Source organism: Podarcis muralis, chromosome W, assembly GCF_964188315.1.
Source record: "Podarcis muralis chromosome W, rPodMur119.hap1.1, whole genome shotgun sequence".
NCBI lineage: Eukaryota > Metazoa > Chordata > Lepidosauria > Squamata > Lacertidae > Podarcis > Podarcis muralis.
Genome location: NC_135674.1, coordinates 23,596,401 through 23,612,943, shown reverse-complemented (window position 1 = coordinate 23,612,943; position 16,543 = coordinate 23,596,401). Strand labels below are relative to the sequence as shown.

General features: G+C 42.8%; 1 protein-coding gene across 21 annotated transcripts in view; it reads left to right on the top strand.

The window, feature by feature from the left end:
* Positions 1-16,543, top strand: part of LOC144326360 (far upstream element-binding protein 3-like) — a 359,673-nt gene that overhangs the window by 148,738 nt on the left and 194,392 nt on the right. For 19 of the 21 annotated variants that reach the window (XM_077922908.1, XM_077922914.1, XM_077922904.1 and 16 more), the window contains 3 exons: positions 1,489-1,535; positions 4,063-4,134; positions 6,297-6,354. In XM_077922908.1, coding sequence (XP_077779034.1) covers positions 1,489-1,535; positions 4,063-4,134; positions 6,297-6,354 — 177 coding nt within the window. The remainder of the gene's footprint in view (positions 1-1,488; positions 1,536-4,062; positions 4,135-6,296; positions 6,355-16,543) is intronic. The other 2 variants (XM_077922899.1, XM_077922898.1) reach the window with 1 other exon arrangement.

The following is a 16,543-nucleotide window of genomic DNA, read 5'->3' as shown; positions in this document are numbered from 1 at the left end:
AGACGAAAGGGTTTTTTGTTTTTTGAGCTGCTTTGCAATACGATTTTCCCTATGGGCTTGCTTCGCAAGACGGAAACGTCTTGCAAGTTTGTTTCCTTTTTCTTAACACCGTTAATACAGTTGCGACTTGACTTCGAGGAGCAACTCATAGCATGTGGTGTGGTAGCCTTTTTTGAGGTTTTTGAAGACTTTGGTGATTTTTGAAGCTTTTCCAAAACTTTTCCGACACCGTGCTTCGCAAGACAAAAAAAATCGCAAGACGACAAAACTCGCGGAACGAATTAATTTCGTCTTGCAAGGCACCACTGTAACTCTGTGTATAAAGGGCTCAGGTTACAGCATATCTATTCGACCTGTGGATTTGAGTAAAGCCTTTTTGATGAGATCATCTGAGGAAGAAGTTGGAAAATTGCCAGACTTTAGAACCCAATCTTTGCAAGCAACTACTGTAAACTAGGGACTTGTCTGTGTAACACAGCAAGAACTTTGAAGCAAAGAACCCCCTCTGGGCTTAGTGAGAGAAGACTACTTGTACATCTGTTTAAAAAAAAATGTGTGTGTGTAGTAGTGTATGTTGGTGGTGGCCTAGTAAAGACAACTCTGCTAAATGGCCTTTTTCTGCAGTGAGCTTAACTGCATGACAGCTTCTGCAGTGCATACACATGACCCCAACACTAAGGGTGGTGATTAGCCCTGAGAACGTATTAAAATATTTTGACATTGGAATTTCATGTAACATTGTGTATCCTTTACTATCTGGCATTCACAGATACAAATCAAATCCCTGCAAGAAACTGGACAACAAAGTGTCTTTTCAGCTGATACTGTAAACTCAGCAGCATTGGTACCAGGACATTTTTAGAGTTGGTGACCCACCAAATTGAAAAGCCCTATCCCGTGTCTGTAATGTGCTTCACGTTTAGGGATGGGGCAAGAGCAGACAGGGCCTTCTGCACAGTGCTCAGGACACAGGCTAGCTGGTTTGGGGTCACTCCTCCATATATCCTCTTAGGAAGCTGATGGAGGCCACCAGCTGAAAACTCCATTCTTCATTGCCCAGTTTTCCAGAATGTTTTAACTAGTTACTGACGGACAGTGGTGTCTTGCAATAAAGAAGAATCAAAGAATGACGCAGAGTCAAAAGATTCACAGTAAAGGCAAAAACTTTACTGAGGCAACAAACTTCATTACAAGCACTGTACAAGTGAAAGAAAGAGGGAGCGAGCAGCTCGCTGAGCATAGGAATTTATCCTGGCTCAGCGTGACCTTTATGTAGTCAAAACAATATTTGCTTCAGAAGTGAACCTGCTAGAATATTCCAGCACTTTCCTGTTTCTGCTCTCAAAAACTTTAGTCATGACAGTTCCTACTTCACTTTCTGGGAACTAAAACATAATTTCTGAAATGTTTTGAGACTGTTGATGCTATTGGAAAAGGCATTAATTTCTCCCTGTCATTTTAAGTCTTCCCCTTTTCTTTTCTCTTCAGGGTAATAACCGAAGAATTCAAAGTGCCAGACAAAATGGTTGGATTCAGTAAGTATTCTAGTTTGAGGCAATTTTTCTCTTGGCTGCATAGGGGGCCTCTATGAACACTCCTTCCATCGGAAGACTAACTTGTATTATGATAGGTAGTGCTCGGCATAGCATTGCAGATTTCTGTTAATCCTTCTGAGAACATGGCAGTTTCAGGGGAAATGCTTGTCATATGAACTTTAAAATAAATTGAGGATGATTTAGTTACTTCCTGACTGCTACAGCAGCCTGTAGTTAAAGATCTTGATGACACACTTTGCTAGTAATGTGCTGTGGGGGATAAGCGAAGGGGAAATTGTGTGGGGCATATGTGCGTGGGGAGAGGATATACCACTGAAGAGCCATTTCACAGGGAGAATGCGCAGCTTGATAATGGAGCATGTGCTTTGCCTGCTCAGGGCCCCAGCTTCATAACTGAAGCCCTGCTGGATCTGACTAAAGGCAGCTCATCTAGTCCAGCATTCTGTTCTCACACTGACCAACCCGATGCCTCTGGGAAGCCATCAGGCTTAGTATACTCTCCCTGCTTGTGATTCCCAGCAGCTGATATTCAGAGGCATCCTGCTTCCAACCATGGAAGTAGAACCGAAGGGGAGGCTTATCTAGTTCTCACAGTGGCCAACTAGACACACATTATGAGAAGCCTGCAAGCAGAACATGTGTGCAATAGCACTATCCCTACTTGCAAGTCCCAGTAACTGGTAGCCACTGCCTCTGACAGTGGCAGTAGAACATAAGAGCTTGCTGGATGATTGAGTGGGTGGTTGCTGAACAACTCCAAGCACGCCTGGAGGATGCGGACCATTTGGATCCCTTCCAATTGGGATTCAGGCCTCACCATGGGACAGAAACCGCCTTGGTCGCACTGGTTGATGATCTCCGGCGGGCTAGGGACAAAGGTGAGAGTTGTTTCCTAGTTCTGCTGGATCTCAGTGGCCTTTGATACCATTGACCATAACATCATTTTGGACCGTTGTGGGGGGGGGGGGCTGGGAGTTGGGGGCACTTATACAGTGGTTCTGCTCCTTTCTCCTGGGCCAAAAAGTGGTGTTGGGGGATGAGTGTTCAGACCCCTGGGCTCTCACTTGTGGGGTAACTCAGGGTTCCGTCCTCTCCCCTATGCTTTTTAACATGAAGCCATTGGGAGAGATCATCAGGGGGTTTGGGCTGGGTGTTCATCAGTATGCGGATGATACCCAGCTCTACCTCTTTCAAATCAGAACCAGTGAGGGCAGTGAAGGCCCTGTGTGAGTGCCTGGAGGCGGTTGGAGGATGGATAGCAGCTAACAGATTGAGGTTGAATCCCGACAAGACAGGAGTACTGTTCTTGGGGGACAGGGGGCAGGCTGGTGTGGAGGACTCCCAGGTCCTGAACAGGATAACTGTGCCCCTGAAGGACCACAGCCTGGGAGTCACTTTGGATTCACAGCTGTACATGGAGGCGCAGGTCAATTCTGTGTCCAGGGCAACTGTCTACCAACTCCATCTAATACGCAGGCTGAGACCCTACTTGCCCATGGACTGTGTCTCCAGAGTGGTGCATGCTCTAGTTATCTCCTGCTTGGACTACTGCAATGTGCTCTATGTGGGGCTACCTTTGAAGATGACTGGGAAACAGCAGTTAATCCAGAATGCGGCAGCTAGGCTGGTGACTGGGAATAGCCACTGGGACCATATAGCACTGGTCCTGAGAGACCTGCATTGGCTCCCAGTACGTTTCCAAGCACAATTCAAAGTGTTGGTGCTGACCTTTAAAGCCCTAAACGGCCTTGGTCCAGTATACCTGAAGGAGTCTCTCCACCCCCATCATTCAGCCCGGACACTGAGATCCAGCGCCGTGGGCCTTCTGCCTGTTCCCTCATTGCGAGAAGTGAGGTTACAGGGAACCAGGCAGAGGGCCTTCTCAGTAGTGGCGCCCACCCTGTGGAACACCCTTCCATCAGATGTCAAGGAAATACGCAACCATCTTACTTTTAAAAGACATCTGAAGGCATCCCTGTTTAGGAAAGTTTTTAATGATTAATGCTGTATTGTGTTTTTAATATTCAGGTTGGGAGCATCCCAGAGTGACTGGAGAAACCCAGCCAGATGCGCGGGGTATAAATAATAATAATAATCACCTAGTCCAGTATCCTGTTCTCACAGTAGTCAACCAGGTGCTGCAATAGGAAGCCCACAAGCAGGATAACCTTCCAGCAGAATATGAGAATTAGCAGTGCTGGATGGAAGTGGTCAGCTCTTTGTTGACCCCTCTTCCTCAACTTTTAGGACTGAAGGTGTGTCAACTCAGTTACGCTTAATAACCAAAGCAGGTGGGGGACAGTGAAGAACTTAAACTAAAGATTTGGGAGTGCTGGCATCTCCACCTCCTGTTCTTCAAGACACTTAAGTTTTCAGTTGCTCCCGACACAGATGTGTGCAAAACTTCAGTCCAGGTATTTGCTTGGGTCTTACTCTTGATAAAAAAACAAAACTTCTAGTCTGTGAGCAACAGTTAAATTCTGATCAATTGAAATTTTTGTTTTAGTTATAGGCCGGGGCGGTGAGCAGATTTCCCGGATTCAGGCAGAGTCAGGCTGCAAAATTCAGATTGCACCAGGTAAGACTATTTCTGCCTCACTCTCCACTTTCTAGAAGAACCAAGGCATCATCAAAATAACACAGCTGCTAGTCTTTGAGTGGTATACTAATATAAAACCATCAGACCAACTTAAAAGCTGAGAGAAATGTTCTGTAAAACATCCTCTTAGAGTCCCAAAGTGTTCCTCCACAAGGCTTCTTGCTTGGGCCCATCTCTATACCCTTATTTGTCCCTCTCCTTTAACAAGAGGGATAAGTCCTTACAAAAAACATGCCCCACGTTCCTGTCCCAAAATCAGAACCCTTTTTCTGCCCAAGAAAGGGGGCAGCATAAGCCCACTTTAAAAGACTTATGCTGATAGATCAAGCCCTGAACAATTTTGGGGATACAGTGTTGTATCCAGTGTTATCCCTACTCAGAATAGACCCATAGAAAATAGAACATGACTGTTTTAGGTCAAGTCATTTTCAATATGTCTGCTCTTGAGTAGGGCTAACAGTGGATCCAGCAACTTTGGTCCCAACTTGTTCAGTGCCAGACATTTTTTTTTTTTGGGGGGGGGGGGAGTTGCTGTTCAGAATAGCTTCAGGATGAGGCTGGCATCACTCCTTTCCCCAAAACAATACCAAGACTGAAACTTGCAAGCTTAAGGAAATATGTGTGGAATTAGTTCGCTATGGCTAATTTATGCAGGAGATAGAATTCAAAATTCTCTGCCTCCAAAAGCCATTCTCTGTTTTACAGGTAGTCTTGGTTCTAGATCCAGGCATGGTGTATGTCCATGTGCATGCTTAAAAAAAATTATATTGTTATTCATTAAAAATATCCAAGGTTTACACCAATTGAACATAAAACTAGACAATAAAAGCCATATAAAAGTGTTAAAATCAGAAATAGGGTAACTTGCGGAAAGAGGTATTTCTTAATTGCTTGCATAAACCTGACAGAAAAGTTTTCAGCAGGCATTTATGTCGCAGTCTCATGCTGCCAAGCCACGGCAGAGCTCAGTGGAGGGAGAAGTCAGCCAACCAACCAGCCAGCCAAGTCTCAGTGAGGTACTTGCCTAGAGGCAGAGTACATATACAAGGTCCAGTCTAGTCCAGTCCTAAGATCAGGAGCATCTCAGTTCACATAGTCAGAAGGTTCCAGGAGTCAAGAAAGGCAAGAGTCCAAGGTCACAAGAAGCAGCAAGATCTGATCAGGAACGACGAATGTTGTTTCCAGCAACTGACTGAGGCTGGAAACCCTGCTTAAGAAAGTTGGAGCCAGGTGGTTCTCATTAGGAGCAAGAAGACTGATCAGCAGCAGGTGGAGTCACTTTGCCTTCTGCTCCTTCAGAAGCTGACTCCTGGCCCATGAATCTCTATTGGCAAAGCATTCCACGAAACTGAGCCAATGATACTAAAAGCTCGGTTTTCTGTTGTTTTCTGCCTCACCAATCTGGGGAATAACCAACAACACTCCTGCAGCTGCAACACTCCAGGTGGTTCCTGAGGTACTCAGGGCCTGAGTTTTTCAGGGCTTCGCAAATTAATGCAAGGACTTTAAACCTGGTTTCGTACAAGGGTATCACATGCTGCCAGCCAGATTTCCCTATCAGCAGTCTGGCTGCCCCATTCTGTACCAGCTGTAGCTTCTAAACCCATGCCCAAGGGCAGCCACACATAGAGTGCATTGCAGTATAATATAATAATAATAATAATAATAATAATAATAATAATAATAATAATAATAATAATAATAATAATAATTTATTTATACCCCGCCCATCTGGCTGAGTTTCCCCAGCCACTCTGGGCGGCTCCCAATCAAGCATTAAATATTAAATACAGCATTAAATATTAAAAACTTCCCCGAACAGAGCTGCCTTCAGATGTCTTTTAAAGATAGGATAGCTACTTATTTCCTTCACATCTGAAGGGAGGGTGTTCCACAGGGTGGGTGCCACTACTGAGAAGGCCCTCTGTCTGGTTCCCTGTAACCTTATTTCTCGCAATGAGGGAACCGCCAGAAGGCCCTCGGCGCTGGATCTCAGTGTCCGGGCTGAACGATGGGGGTGGAGACGCTCCATCACCAGTATCACCAGTAACCAACCAGCTGGAAGCTGCTAGGCGGTTGAGAATTATGGGACGCTCAGTATGTGTTGATCTTTTATTTATTTATTGCTTTGTCTTTTGTAGACTGTGGTGGGTTGGTGGAGAGACCCTGCATGCTCACCGGAACTCCAGAGAGCATTGAGTGAGTTGTTTTTTTAAAAACAATCCACACATACATTTATATAATATTGGTTGCTTCTACCCCTTCCCTTCTGTCCTCTTTCCTCTTTCCTTTTTCCATTACACTTTTTTCTTCTGTTTGTTTGCTTGCTGTCATTTTTATAGCTGCCACAGATGATCAGACAGCCAGCCGTAGACTCATCATGCACTAGATCCACCCCCACCTGCCGTCTCTTGGTTAACAGCTCAGCAGTTTGACCTGTTGAAGGCTTCCTTCATATATACACATTTAGCTCCCTTTCCCAATGTAGACAAATCTTCATAGTCCTCTTTTTTAAAAAAAAAACAAAAACCCTCAAGTGGGTTTGTTTGAACATGGGCACCATTATCGTTCTTCCAGTTGACTGATAATCTTAATTTATTCGATACCTGGAGATTGAAGCATCCCGGAGCTTCCGGGGGCGGCGCGAACGGCAATGGCGGTCCTCTTCTTCTTCTGAAGGGGAAGCTCCGCAGAAACGGGTCGTCCGCTACGGCGAAGCGGAGACCCTTGTTGGAAAACCACAGGCAGCGATAGCCTGTGGCCGTGGGACTCGGCGGGCACCTTTAGCGCCCCTTGAAACGTTGAAGGAACCCCGTAAGGGGCTCCGGAGCGTGAAAGGGCTGGCGCGGTGCTGTGAGTCGATCGCTCTTTCTGTGGAGTGAAGCCGCAAAGCTGCTGTCGGTGAGCGCTGACCCTTTTCCTGGGACTATTCGGCTAAAAAACAACTTCCCGTGAGTAGGTGAAGCTTGCTGAATTGGGGACTAAATTTATTAAAAATTGGGCACTGAAGCGGGAGACGCAACCAGGAAGTCCGTCTCCCGGTACTGTTTAAAGATCCAAAGCAACGACTTAAACTTTCTAATGCCTTTGAAACCGGGACTTTAAAAGGAACCAACCCGAGCATCAATTGAATCGACGTGCAGGGAGAAAACTTGAATCTCACCTCGTTATTTGTTGGATTTTACTTTCTTATTTGTGGATATCTCTTTACCTCCTCTTTTGTGGATGTATAAAATTACTAAGAAACCCTGGCAGTCGGGCTGCCAGATTATTAGAACTGTCAGACTGTTGGACTTGTTACATTGGACTGTTACATTGGACTGCTACAGTGAACTGCTACATTGAAACTGGCACTTTCTAGAGACATTGTAAGTACTTCAGGATTAACTCTGCAAAGGTTAAAAGATTTGGAGGACTTTTGGGACTTTGTTGCTGTTTGATATTGTTACCAACTTTTAAGGGACTTGGAGTAACTTGGGAAACTTGTGTCAACAACAACTTTCCCCCCCTTAAGATATACTTAATCTCCCTCTAGAGGAACTTTGCAAACTTGCAACTACTGGGGGTTGTTTTCTCACTTGTGGACTTGTGGATTCCCATGGGAATTGCAAAGTGTGAGACTGACCTTGACGCATAGACAGAAGTGGGATGAGTGGGACTGGGAGAACAAGATCAGCTAAACCCAAAACACAACAAACTACTATAATCTCACAGCTGCGCAGATCATCTGTTCCTATTGTCTCTGTGACACAAGAGGAAGAATTAGAGCAAGTTAGGCCGGAAGGAATGGCCTCAGGAGGGGACCCTACTTCGGTATTAGATAAAATTTTTGAAAAATTGGAAGGCCTGAGTAAGCAAGTGGCTGAACAATCATCTAAAATTGACCAAAACACAGCCAGTGTCAACAATTTGACTCAACAAGTTAGTCTAAATGCACAATCAATTGGGAAACTATTGGAAGCCACTACAGAAAATCGTAAAGTAGCTGAGGAGGCCAAACAGAAAGCAGAGGCTGTGCAAGAGGAAATAAAACCTATGCGCAAACAGATTGGCGAACACCAGGCATATCTGTCTATGATAGAATTAAAAAGTAAGGAAAACAACTTGAGATTGAGGTCAGTCCCAGAACTTGAAAAAGGGGATCTAACTGAATATTTGACAAAAGAATTTACAGAATTTTGGCCTTTGGAAGAAGATAAAGATTTTAAAATTGTAAGTGCATTTAGACTTGGAAAGGGAGGGAGGAAGGTTAAGTCTAGAGACTGCCTGATCTCTCTCAGAACGAAGGCAGAAAGAGACAAGATACTGAGTGCACACTTTCAAAAGACCCTTGAAATTCAGGATTTGAGAGTGGAAATCTACAAGGATATCCCAAAACATTTACTGGAACTTAGATCTAGTTACGGAGACTTGGTGAAACTACTGAGAAGCAACAGAATCATCTTCAGGTGGGAGTTCCCCCAGGGACTTTCCTTTATCTTCAGGGGGAAGAAAGTTAAAATCAAAACAGCTGAAGACAAGGAAAAATTTCTGAGCGACTACGGAGAAGACCTCCAGAAAGGGACTGAAGAAGAATTAGGAGCCTTAGGACCTGGACCATTAGGTTCTATACCTACACCCTTGGGTTCTGACGAGCTGGAGAGAGTGATACCACCACCAAAGGGAGAATAGAACTGTTCAACATGTCTCTGCATCTATTAAGTTGGAATATTCATGGTTTTAACTCCCCAGAGAAAAGAAGGAAGATTTTCCACTTACTAAAAAAGGAACAATTAGACATTATTTGCCTACAGGAAATGCATGTGATTAGGCTTCACAGGAAAGTGTTAATTAACAAGAGACTAGGCCAAGAATTTATCTCATCTGACAGAGTGAAGAAGAGAGGAGTTGTCATCTATGCAAAAGAAAGCCTGTCACCAAAATTTCTTTTTAAAGATGAGCAAGGAAGAATTTTGGCAATTGAAATCCAAATACAAGGGGAAAAATTTTTGATTTTGGGAATTTATGCACCAAATGAGGGGAAATCGGAATTCTACAAGAAGCTGCATGAGACAATGTTGGACTATTTGGACTATAATAACATCATCATGATGGGCGATATGAATGGGGTGGTATCTACGAACATGGACAAAGCACAAAGTCAAAGTATGACAAAAGAGGGCAGGCTACCAAAAACCTTTTTTGAATTAACTGACACCATGGATCTGATTGATATCTGGAGAACAAAAAACCCCTTAGGAAGAGAGGGGACATTCTTCTCTGAAGCCAAAATGACATGGACAAGAATCGACCAAATATGGATAACTAGAGGACTGGCACCCAAGATTAGAAAGGTGGAAATCTGCCCAAAAACCTGCTCCGACCATAATGCAGTAAAGATGGAAATGAAATTATCTTCAACTGGTTCCTTCAGATGGAAGATGAATGACACCTTATTAAGAGATCAAGAGATTGTTAAGAAGGCCCAAAAGAACTTGAGTGATTATTTCGAAATAAACTTGAAAACTACAGTGGAAAAAAGAGTAATCTGGGACGCAAGCAAGGCGGTGATGAGGGGGTTTCTGATACAACAGAATGCAATAAAAAAGAGAGTTCAAAATGAGAAAAAGGATAAGATTTTGGAGAAAATAAAAGGAGAGAAAAAACTAAGATCGAAACCAAAGTCACAGGAGATTCTGAGAGAAATTAAACTTTATCAAGCACAATATACGAAACTGTTAAATCAGGAAGTCGAATGGAAAATTAAACAAATGAGACAAAGGACTTTTGATTCGGCTAACAAATGCGGAAAACTGCTAGCATGGCAGTTGAAAAAAAGACAGAAGCTGAACACGGTTACCAACTTAGAGATTGAGGGGAGAAATATTCAGAACCCTGTGGAGATTAGAAAATGCTTCCAGAGATACTTTAAACAACTCTATACCCAAGGGCCGCAAAAAGAGACTGATATAGACCAATTTTTAAGAAATAATGGATTACCAAAACTATCTCAAGAAAACAAGATAATATTGAACTATAAAATAACAGAACAGGAGATTGAAGGTGCTATTCAGAACATGCAACTGGGCAAATCTCCAGGGCCAGATGGACTAACCTCCAAGTACTATAAGACTTTGAAAGACTATTTAATTCAACCACTGAAGGAGGTGTGCAACGAGATCATGGAGGGGAAGAAGGCACCGGAGTCGTGGAAAGAAGCTTTCATCACACTTATACCTAAATCTGAAACTGAAAAGACACAACTCAAGAACTACCGTCCCATTTCCCTTTTAAATGTGGATTATAAAATTTTTGCAGATATTTTAGCCAATAGATTAAAAAGAGTGTTAAATGATGTGATACATAAAGACCAGGCAGGCTTTCTCCCAGGTAGACACTTGTCTGATAATACAAGGAACATCATTGACATTTTGGAGTTATTGCAAATGAACACTAATACAAGAGCAGTGTTGATTTTTATTGATGCGGAGAAGGCCTTTGATAATATTTCATGGAATTTTATGAAGAAAAATCTTAAGGGAATGGGAGTGGGACGGGGGTTTGAAAATGGTATAGACGCAATCTATTCAGAACAAAAAGCAAAATTGATAGTTAACAATGTGGTGTCAGAAGAATTCAGAATTGAGAAAGGAACACGACAGGGTTGCCCTATCTCTCCATTGTTATTTATTTCGGTCCTGGAGGTGCTCTTGAGCATGATCAGAAGGGACCGGTTGATTGAAGGAATTCAGGTCGGAGCTAAACAATACAAACTTAAGGCTTTTGCAGATGACCTGGTTTTGACATTACAGGAGCCAGAATCTAGTACGAAAAGGGTTCTAGAACTGATTCAAGAATTTGGTCGGGTGGCGGGATTTAAATTAAACAAGCAAAAAACTAAGGTTTTGGGAAAAAATTTGACAACTATGGAAAAAGAAAGGTTTCAGAAGGAGACAGAGTTAAATGTGGTTAAAAAAGTAAAATACCTAGGGATTAATATGACGGCTAAAAACTTGAACCTATTTAAAGATAATTATGAAAAATGTTGGCTAGAAGTTAAAAAGGATCTAGAAATTTGGTCAAAACTGAAGCTTTCCTTGTTGGGTCGAATCGCTGCTATAAAGATGAATGTATTGCCAAAAATGCTGTTTCTGTTTCAGACTTTGCAGATTGTAGACAAGATGGATTGTTTCAAGAGGTGGCAGAGAGATATCTCTAAATTTGTCTGGCAGGGCAAAAAGCCCAGAATAAAATTTAAAATATTGACTGATACTACAGAAAGGGGGGGATTTGCCCTGCCGGACATGAAGTTGTACTATGAATCAGCAGCATTCTGCTGGTTGAAAGACTGGCTACTTCTTGAAAACAATGACATTTTGGATTTGGAAGGGTTCAACAATGTGTTTGGGTGGCATGCATACCTGTGGTACGACAAGGTTAAAGCTCATAAAGCATTTAAGAACCATATTGTCAGGAAAGCAGTGTTCAATGTCTGGACAAGATATAAGGACTTATTAGAAAATAAGACCCCAAGGTGGTTGTCACCAATGGAAGCTAAGGCTCAGAAAAGACTCAATATGGAGGCCAAGTGGCCAAAATATTGGGAGATATTAGAAAAAGATGGAGACACATGGAGATTGCAGAGTTTTGAGAAACTAAAAGACAAAGTGCGAGATTGGTTACATTATCGTCAAATTAGAGAGGTCTTTAATATGGACAAGAAAACAGGTTTCCAGGTGGAAAAATCGAAATTAGAAACAGAATTGTTAGAACCTAAAACTAAGGTACTTTCAAGAATGTATAACTTGCTGTTAAAATGGAATACTCAGGATGAAACGGTCAAATCAGCTATGATAAAATGGGCACAATATATTGGCTATAATATTATGTTTGCTGACTGGGAACGGTTATGGATCACTGGTGTGAAATTTACGGCATGTAATGCCTTAAAAGAAAATATTATGAAAATGATATACAGGTGGTACATGACCCCAGTCAAGCTTGCAAAAATATACCATTTGCCAGATAATAAGTGTTGGAAATGTAAAGAAACTGAGGGAACATTCTTTCACCTTTGGTGGACATGCCCAAGGGTCAAGGCTTTCTGGGAAATGATCTATAATGAACTGAAAAAGGTATTTAAATATACCTTCCCTAAGAAACCAGAGGCCTTCCTTTTGGGCATTGTTGGCCAAATGGTGCCAAAGAAGGACAGAACCTTTTTTATGTACGCGACAACAGCAGCAAGAATACTCATCGCAAAACACTGGAAGACACAAGATTTGCCCACTCTGGAAGAATGGCAGATGCAAGTGATAGACTACATGGAATTGGCAGAAATGACTGGCAGAATCCGAGACCTGGGAGAAGAGTCAGTGGAGGAGGACTGGAAGAAATTTAAAGACTACCTGCAAAAGCACTGCAAAATGTATGAATGTTAAAATGATGCAAGATATAAAGATAACATGGCACTAGTGACTTGGTTGAAAGGAATATGTAAAAAATGTTTTATGAGAATAAGGGTGAAAAAATTGGAGTAATATTATGTCAAACATAAATAATTGTTACAAAGGGAAAAATTGGAGACATAATAGTTGAAATGTACAATACAAAATAAGACTTGAAAAAGGGCAAGGCACTGCTGAATAAGATTGTATAAAAGGGAACACAGAAAAGGGAGATGTGAGGGAGTCTGGAAGGAGGGCTATGAAAATAATTAGTAAGAAACTGGATTTCTAATGTTTTTTATGTCTTTTCTTTCTTTCTACTTTTTATGTTTTTTACTGTATTTTTCTGTTTTTATGTGATTGTGATAATGTTTTTCTCTTCTTCTTTTTTCTTGTTTGGATTGTGAAGTGTGTTTTATTGTTAAAAACTTTAATAAATATCTTTTTTCTAAAAAAAAAAAGGGATTGAAGCATCCCACTGAAAAGGATATTACCTATTTTTCCGAAGATAAAAAATTGGGAGGGAGAATAGACGCAATTTGGGCCTCTAAAAAATTGACATTGAGCTTGGTAAAAGCAGAGATTCTGAATAAATCTCTCTCAGACCATAATCCAGTTACTATACACATAAGATTTAAAAAACATATGAGAGGGAGGTGGAAGATGAATGATGAACTTTGGAGAGATGAGCAAAAGGTGAATAAAATGAGGTAATTGTTGAAGGAATTTTTCGAAATTAATGAGAGACATGGGACAGACAGGAAAATCATTTGGGATACCAGTAAAGCCTATATGAGAGGAATTGGAATACAACAAATGGCAAGAATAAGGAAGGATAAAGCAAAGGATACTACGGAAATAAATAAACACATAAGGGAGAAGGAAAAAGAACTGTTGAAAAATCCAAAACAAGAGAGTATAATCCAGAATATTAAAATTTTTCAATCCCAATTAAATAATTTAATAAACAAAGAGGTAGAAAATAAGATTAAATGGACAAAACAAAGGTGTTTTGAATTGGCAAATAAACCCGGTAGGATGCTGTCCTGGCTAACAAAGGAGAAGCAAGTGGATAGGGTTATAAATAAGATTATTGTACAAGGAAAAGAAATTACAGACCCGGACCAAATAAAAATGATGTTTAGGAATTTTTATAAAAAATTATACGAGTTGGAAGATGAGAATAAAATTAAAGAGTATGTAAGAGAAAACAAAATCCCTGAACTAGATGGCAAGGAATTTATTAATTTAAACTCGTGCATAAGCTCAGAAGAAATAAGAGAGGTGATAAGGAAAATGGAAACTGGGAAATCACCAGGCCCAGACGGAATATCGATTACATATTACAAGAAACTAGAAGAAGTAATAATCCCTAGACTTAAAAAGATTATGAATGAGATAATGGAGCAACTGCGCCAGGCCAAGGAGGCGTACAAGGCCCAGGCCGACCGCCACTGCCAGGTGGGGCCGGAACTCCACGTCGGTGACCTGGTATGGCTCTCCACTCGCCACCTCCACCCCTCTCGACCTTTGCGGAAGTTGGACACCCGTTTCACCGGCCCGTTTCCTATCGTGGACCAAGTCTCACCTGTGGCATTCCGTCTCCGGTTGCCCGCAACCCTGAAGGTTCACCCGGTCTTCCACAGGTCCCTTCTGAGTCCGGTGGCCCCACCCGACGAGTTCCACCCGAACCGTCCCCGACCGCAGCCAGTTTTGGTCCAGGGGGAGCCTGAGTACGAGGTGGAACGCATTCTGGACTCCCGATACCGCAGGGGAAAGCTACAGTACCTCATAGACTGGAAGGGGTATGGACCGGAAGACCGTTCCTGGGAACCAGCAGCCAACGTCCACGCGCCTGCCTGCCTCCGAGATTCCATGCGGCGTACCCCAGCAAGCCGGGTCCAGACCCTCGATTGAGGGGGGGGGCCTGGGAGGGGGGATGGTGTGATGGCCTGGGATTCCGATTCAGAGGATGAACCGGAGGAATCCCAGCCTGCACAGGAGTCCCCGCCTCCAGGGCCGGCTGAACTGGGGCAGGGCCTTGATTCTGAGGCGCCTGCACCTGTGCCGGATCCTCAGGAGCAGGCACCAGGTGAATCCATTCTGGCTCCAGAGGTAGTTGAGGACTCAGTGCCTACAGGTGAGTCTCCCCCTGGGCCCAGTAACCCTTCAGCCTCTCCTGAACTGCAGAGGCTCAGGGGAGAGAGGCGAAGGGAACTGGTTTCTCCCAGGAGGAGTGCTCGCCTTAAGGCCAGGAGAGGCGGGTCTCCTGGGGGTCGGGACCGCCCCTGGCCGCAGAGAAGATAAAGGCCAGTCAGCCCGGTCCCAGGTTGCGGGAGCAACGTCGTCTCTGAGTACCTGCTCCTGTCCGGACCCAGACCTGACCCTCCAGTGTTCCTGTCCCCGCTCGGCTTCCTGCTTCAGACCTCGCCCCGCTCCTTGTGAACTGTTTCCAGGATAGTGACCCAGGACCGGACTTCGACTATGTCAACGGTAACCTTCCCCCCCGCCCCGGGACCAGCACATAAGGGATCTAATGATGTTTTCTTTAAGAGCAGGCGCACCACTGCCTCCTTCACTTCCCCTGGGAATATCCCGGTGCCAAGGGACAAATTGATGATATCCCCCAGGGGGGCTCGCACCTCATCTGGACATGCTCCAGTCAGTCAAGACGGGCACAGGTCGAGAGGACAGGTGGTGGGCTTTCTAGCTCGGAGGAGTCTGTCCACATCGGTTGGGGATATCCGGTCAAAGTGGTCCAATACTGGACCCGAGGACAGTCAAGGGGCCTCCAGTTCCTTTATTGTATCCAAATTGGCAGGGAGGTCATGGCAGAGCAACAGGACCTTCTCTGCAAAAAAGCTTGCAAATGCCTCACAGCTGTGTGTCAATTTGTTGTTTGTTTTTTTTTGCCATTAAATTTTTATTCAAAGTTTAAAAAGAACAAACAAATACAAAATTAAACACATTTACACAAATTATTTTCCATTCCCTATGCTATACAAACACAAAATAGAACATAAAAATCATAATAAAGAAAATTATAATATTTTAGGTTCTATCGAATCTTTGACTTCCCTTCACCCTTTTTGGTAAGTATCAAATAGTTTCCATGATTGCGTATTTAAATGTTAAACTTATATTTATTCACTGATAGTTACTCTAGCCCCGCCAGTTCTTCCTATAGATCCGTTCCAATATATTTCCAAAATTTACTCCAATTTTTCTGGACTTTCTGATCATCTTGATCTCGTATTCTGCCTGTTAATCTATCGAGCTCGGTGTAATTTATCATTTTGACCTGCCAGTCACTTATTGTAGGCATAGTTTCGATTTTCCAATTTTGCGCCAACATGATTCTAGCAGCTGTGGTGGCATAGAGAAATATTTTTTTATCTTCGTTTTTTATTTCTTTGCCCATAATTCCCAGCAAGAAGGCCTCAGGTCTCTTGGGAAAGGTATATTTTAGTATTTTTTTAAGCTCATTATATATTACTTCCCAAAAGGCCTTCACCTTGTTGCATAGCCACCACATATGGTAGAGGTCTCCCTCCACTTCACCACATTTCCAGCATGTCCTGTTCTTTAATCTATACATTTTAGCCAGTTTCACCGGCGTAAGATACCATCTGTACAGCATTTTCCAGATATTCTCTCTCAAAGCCGTACAGGCTGTAAACTTGATGTTTCTATTCCACAGTTCCAACCACTTTTCGAACTCTATATTATAACCAAAGTCAATTGCCCATTTGATCATTGCCTCTTTAACTTCCTCATCTTTTGTGTGCCATTCTAATAGCATGTCATATATTTTAGACAATGTTTTACTCTTACCTTCTGTTATCTCTATGTTAAATTTTGATTTTTTATCATCAAAACCCATTTTCCTTTTATCTTCGTTTAACAGATCATTCACCTGATGGTATTGTAACCAGCCAGTGAATAGATCTTTTATTTCTTCA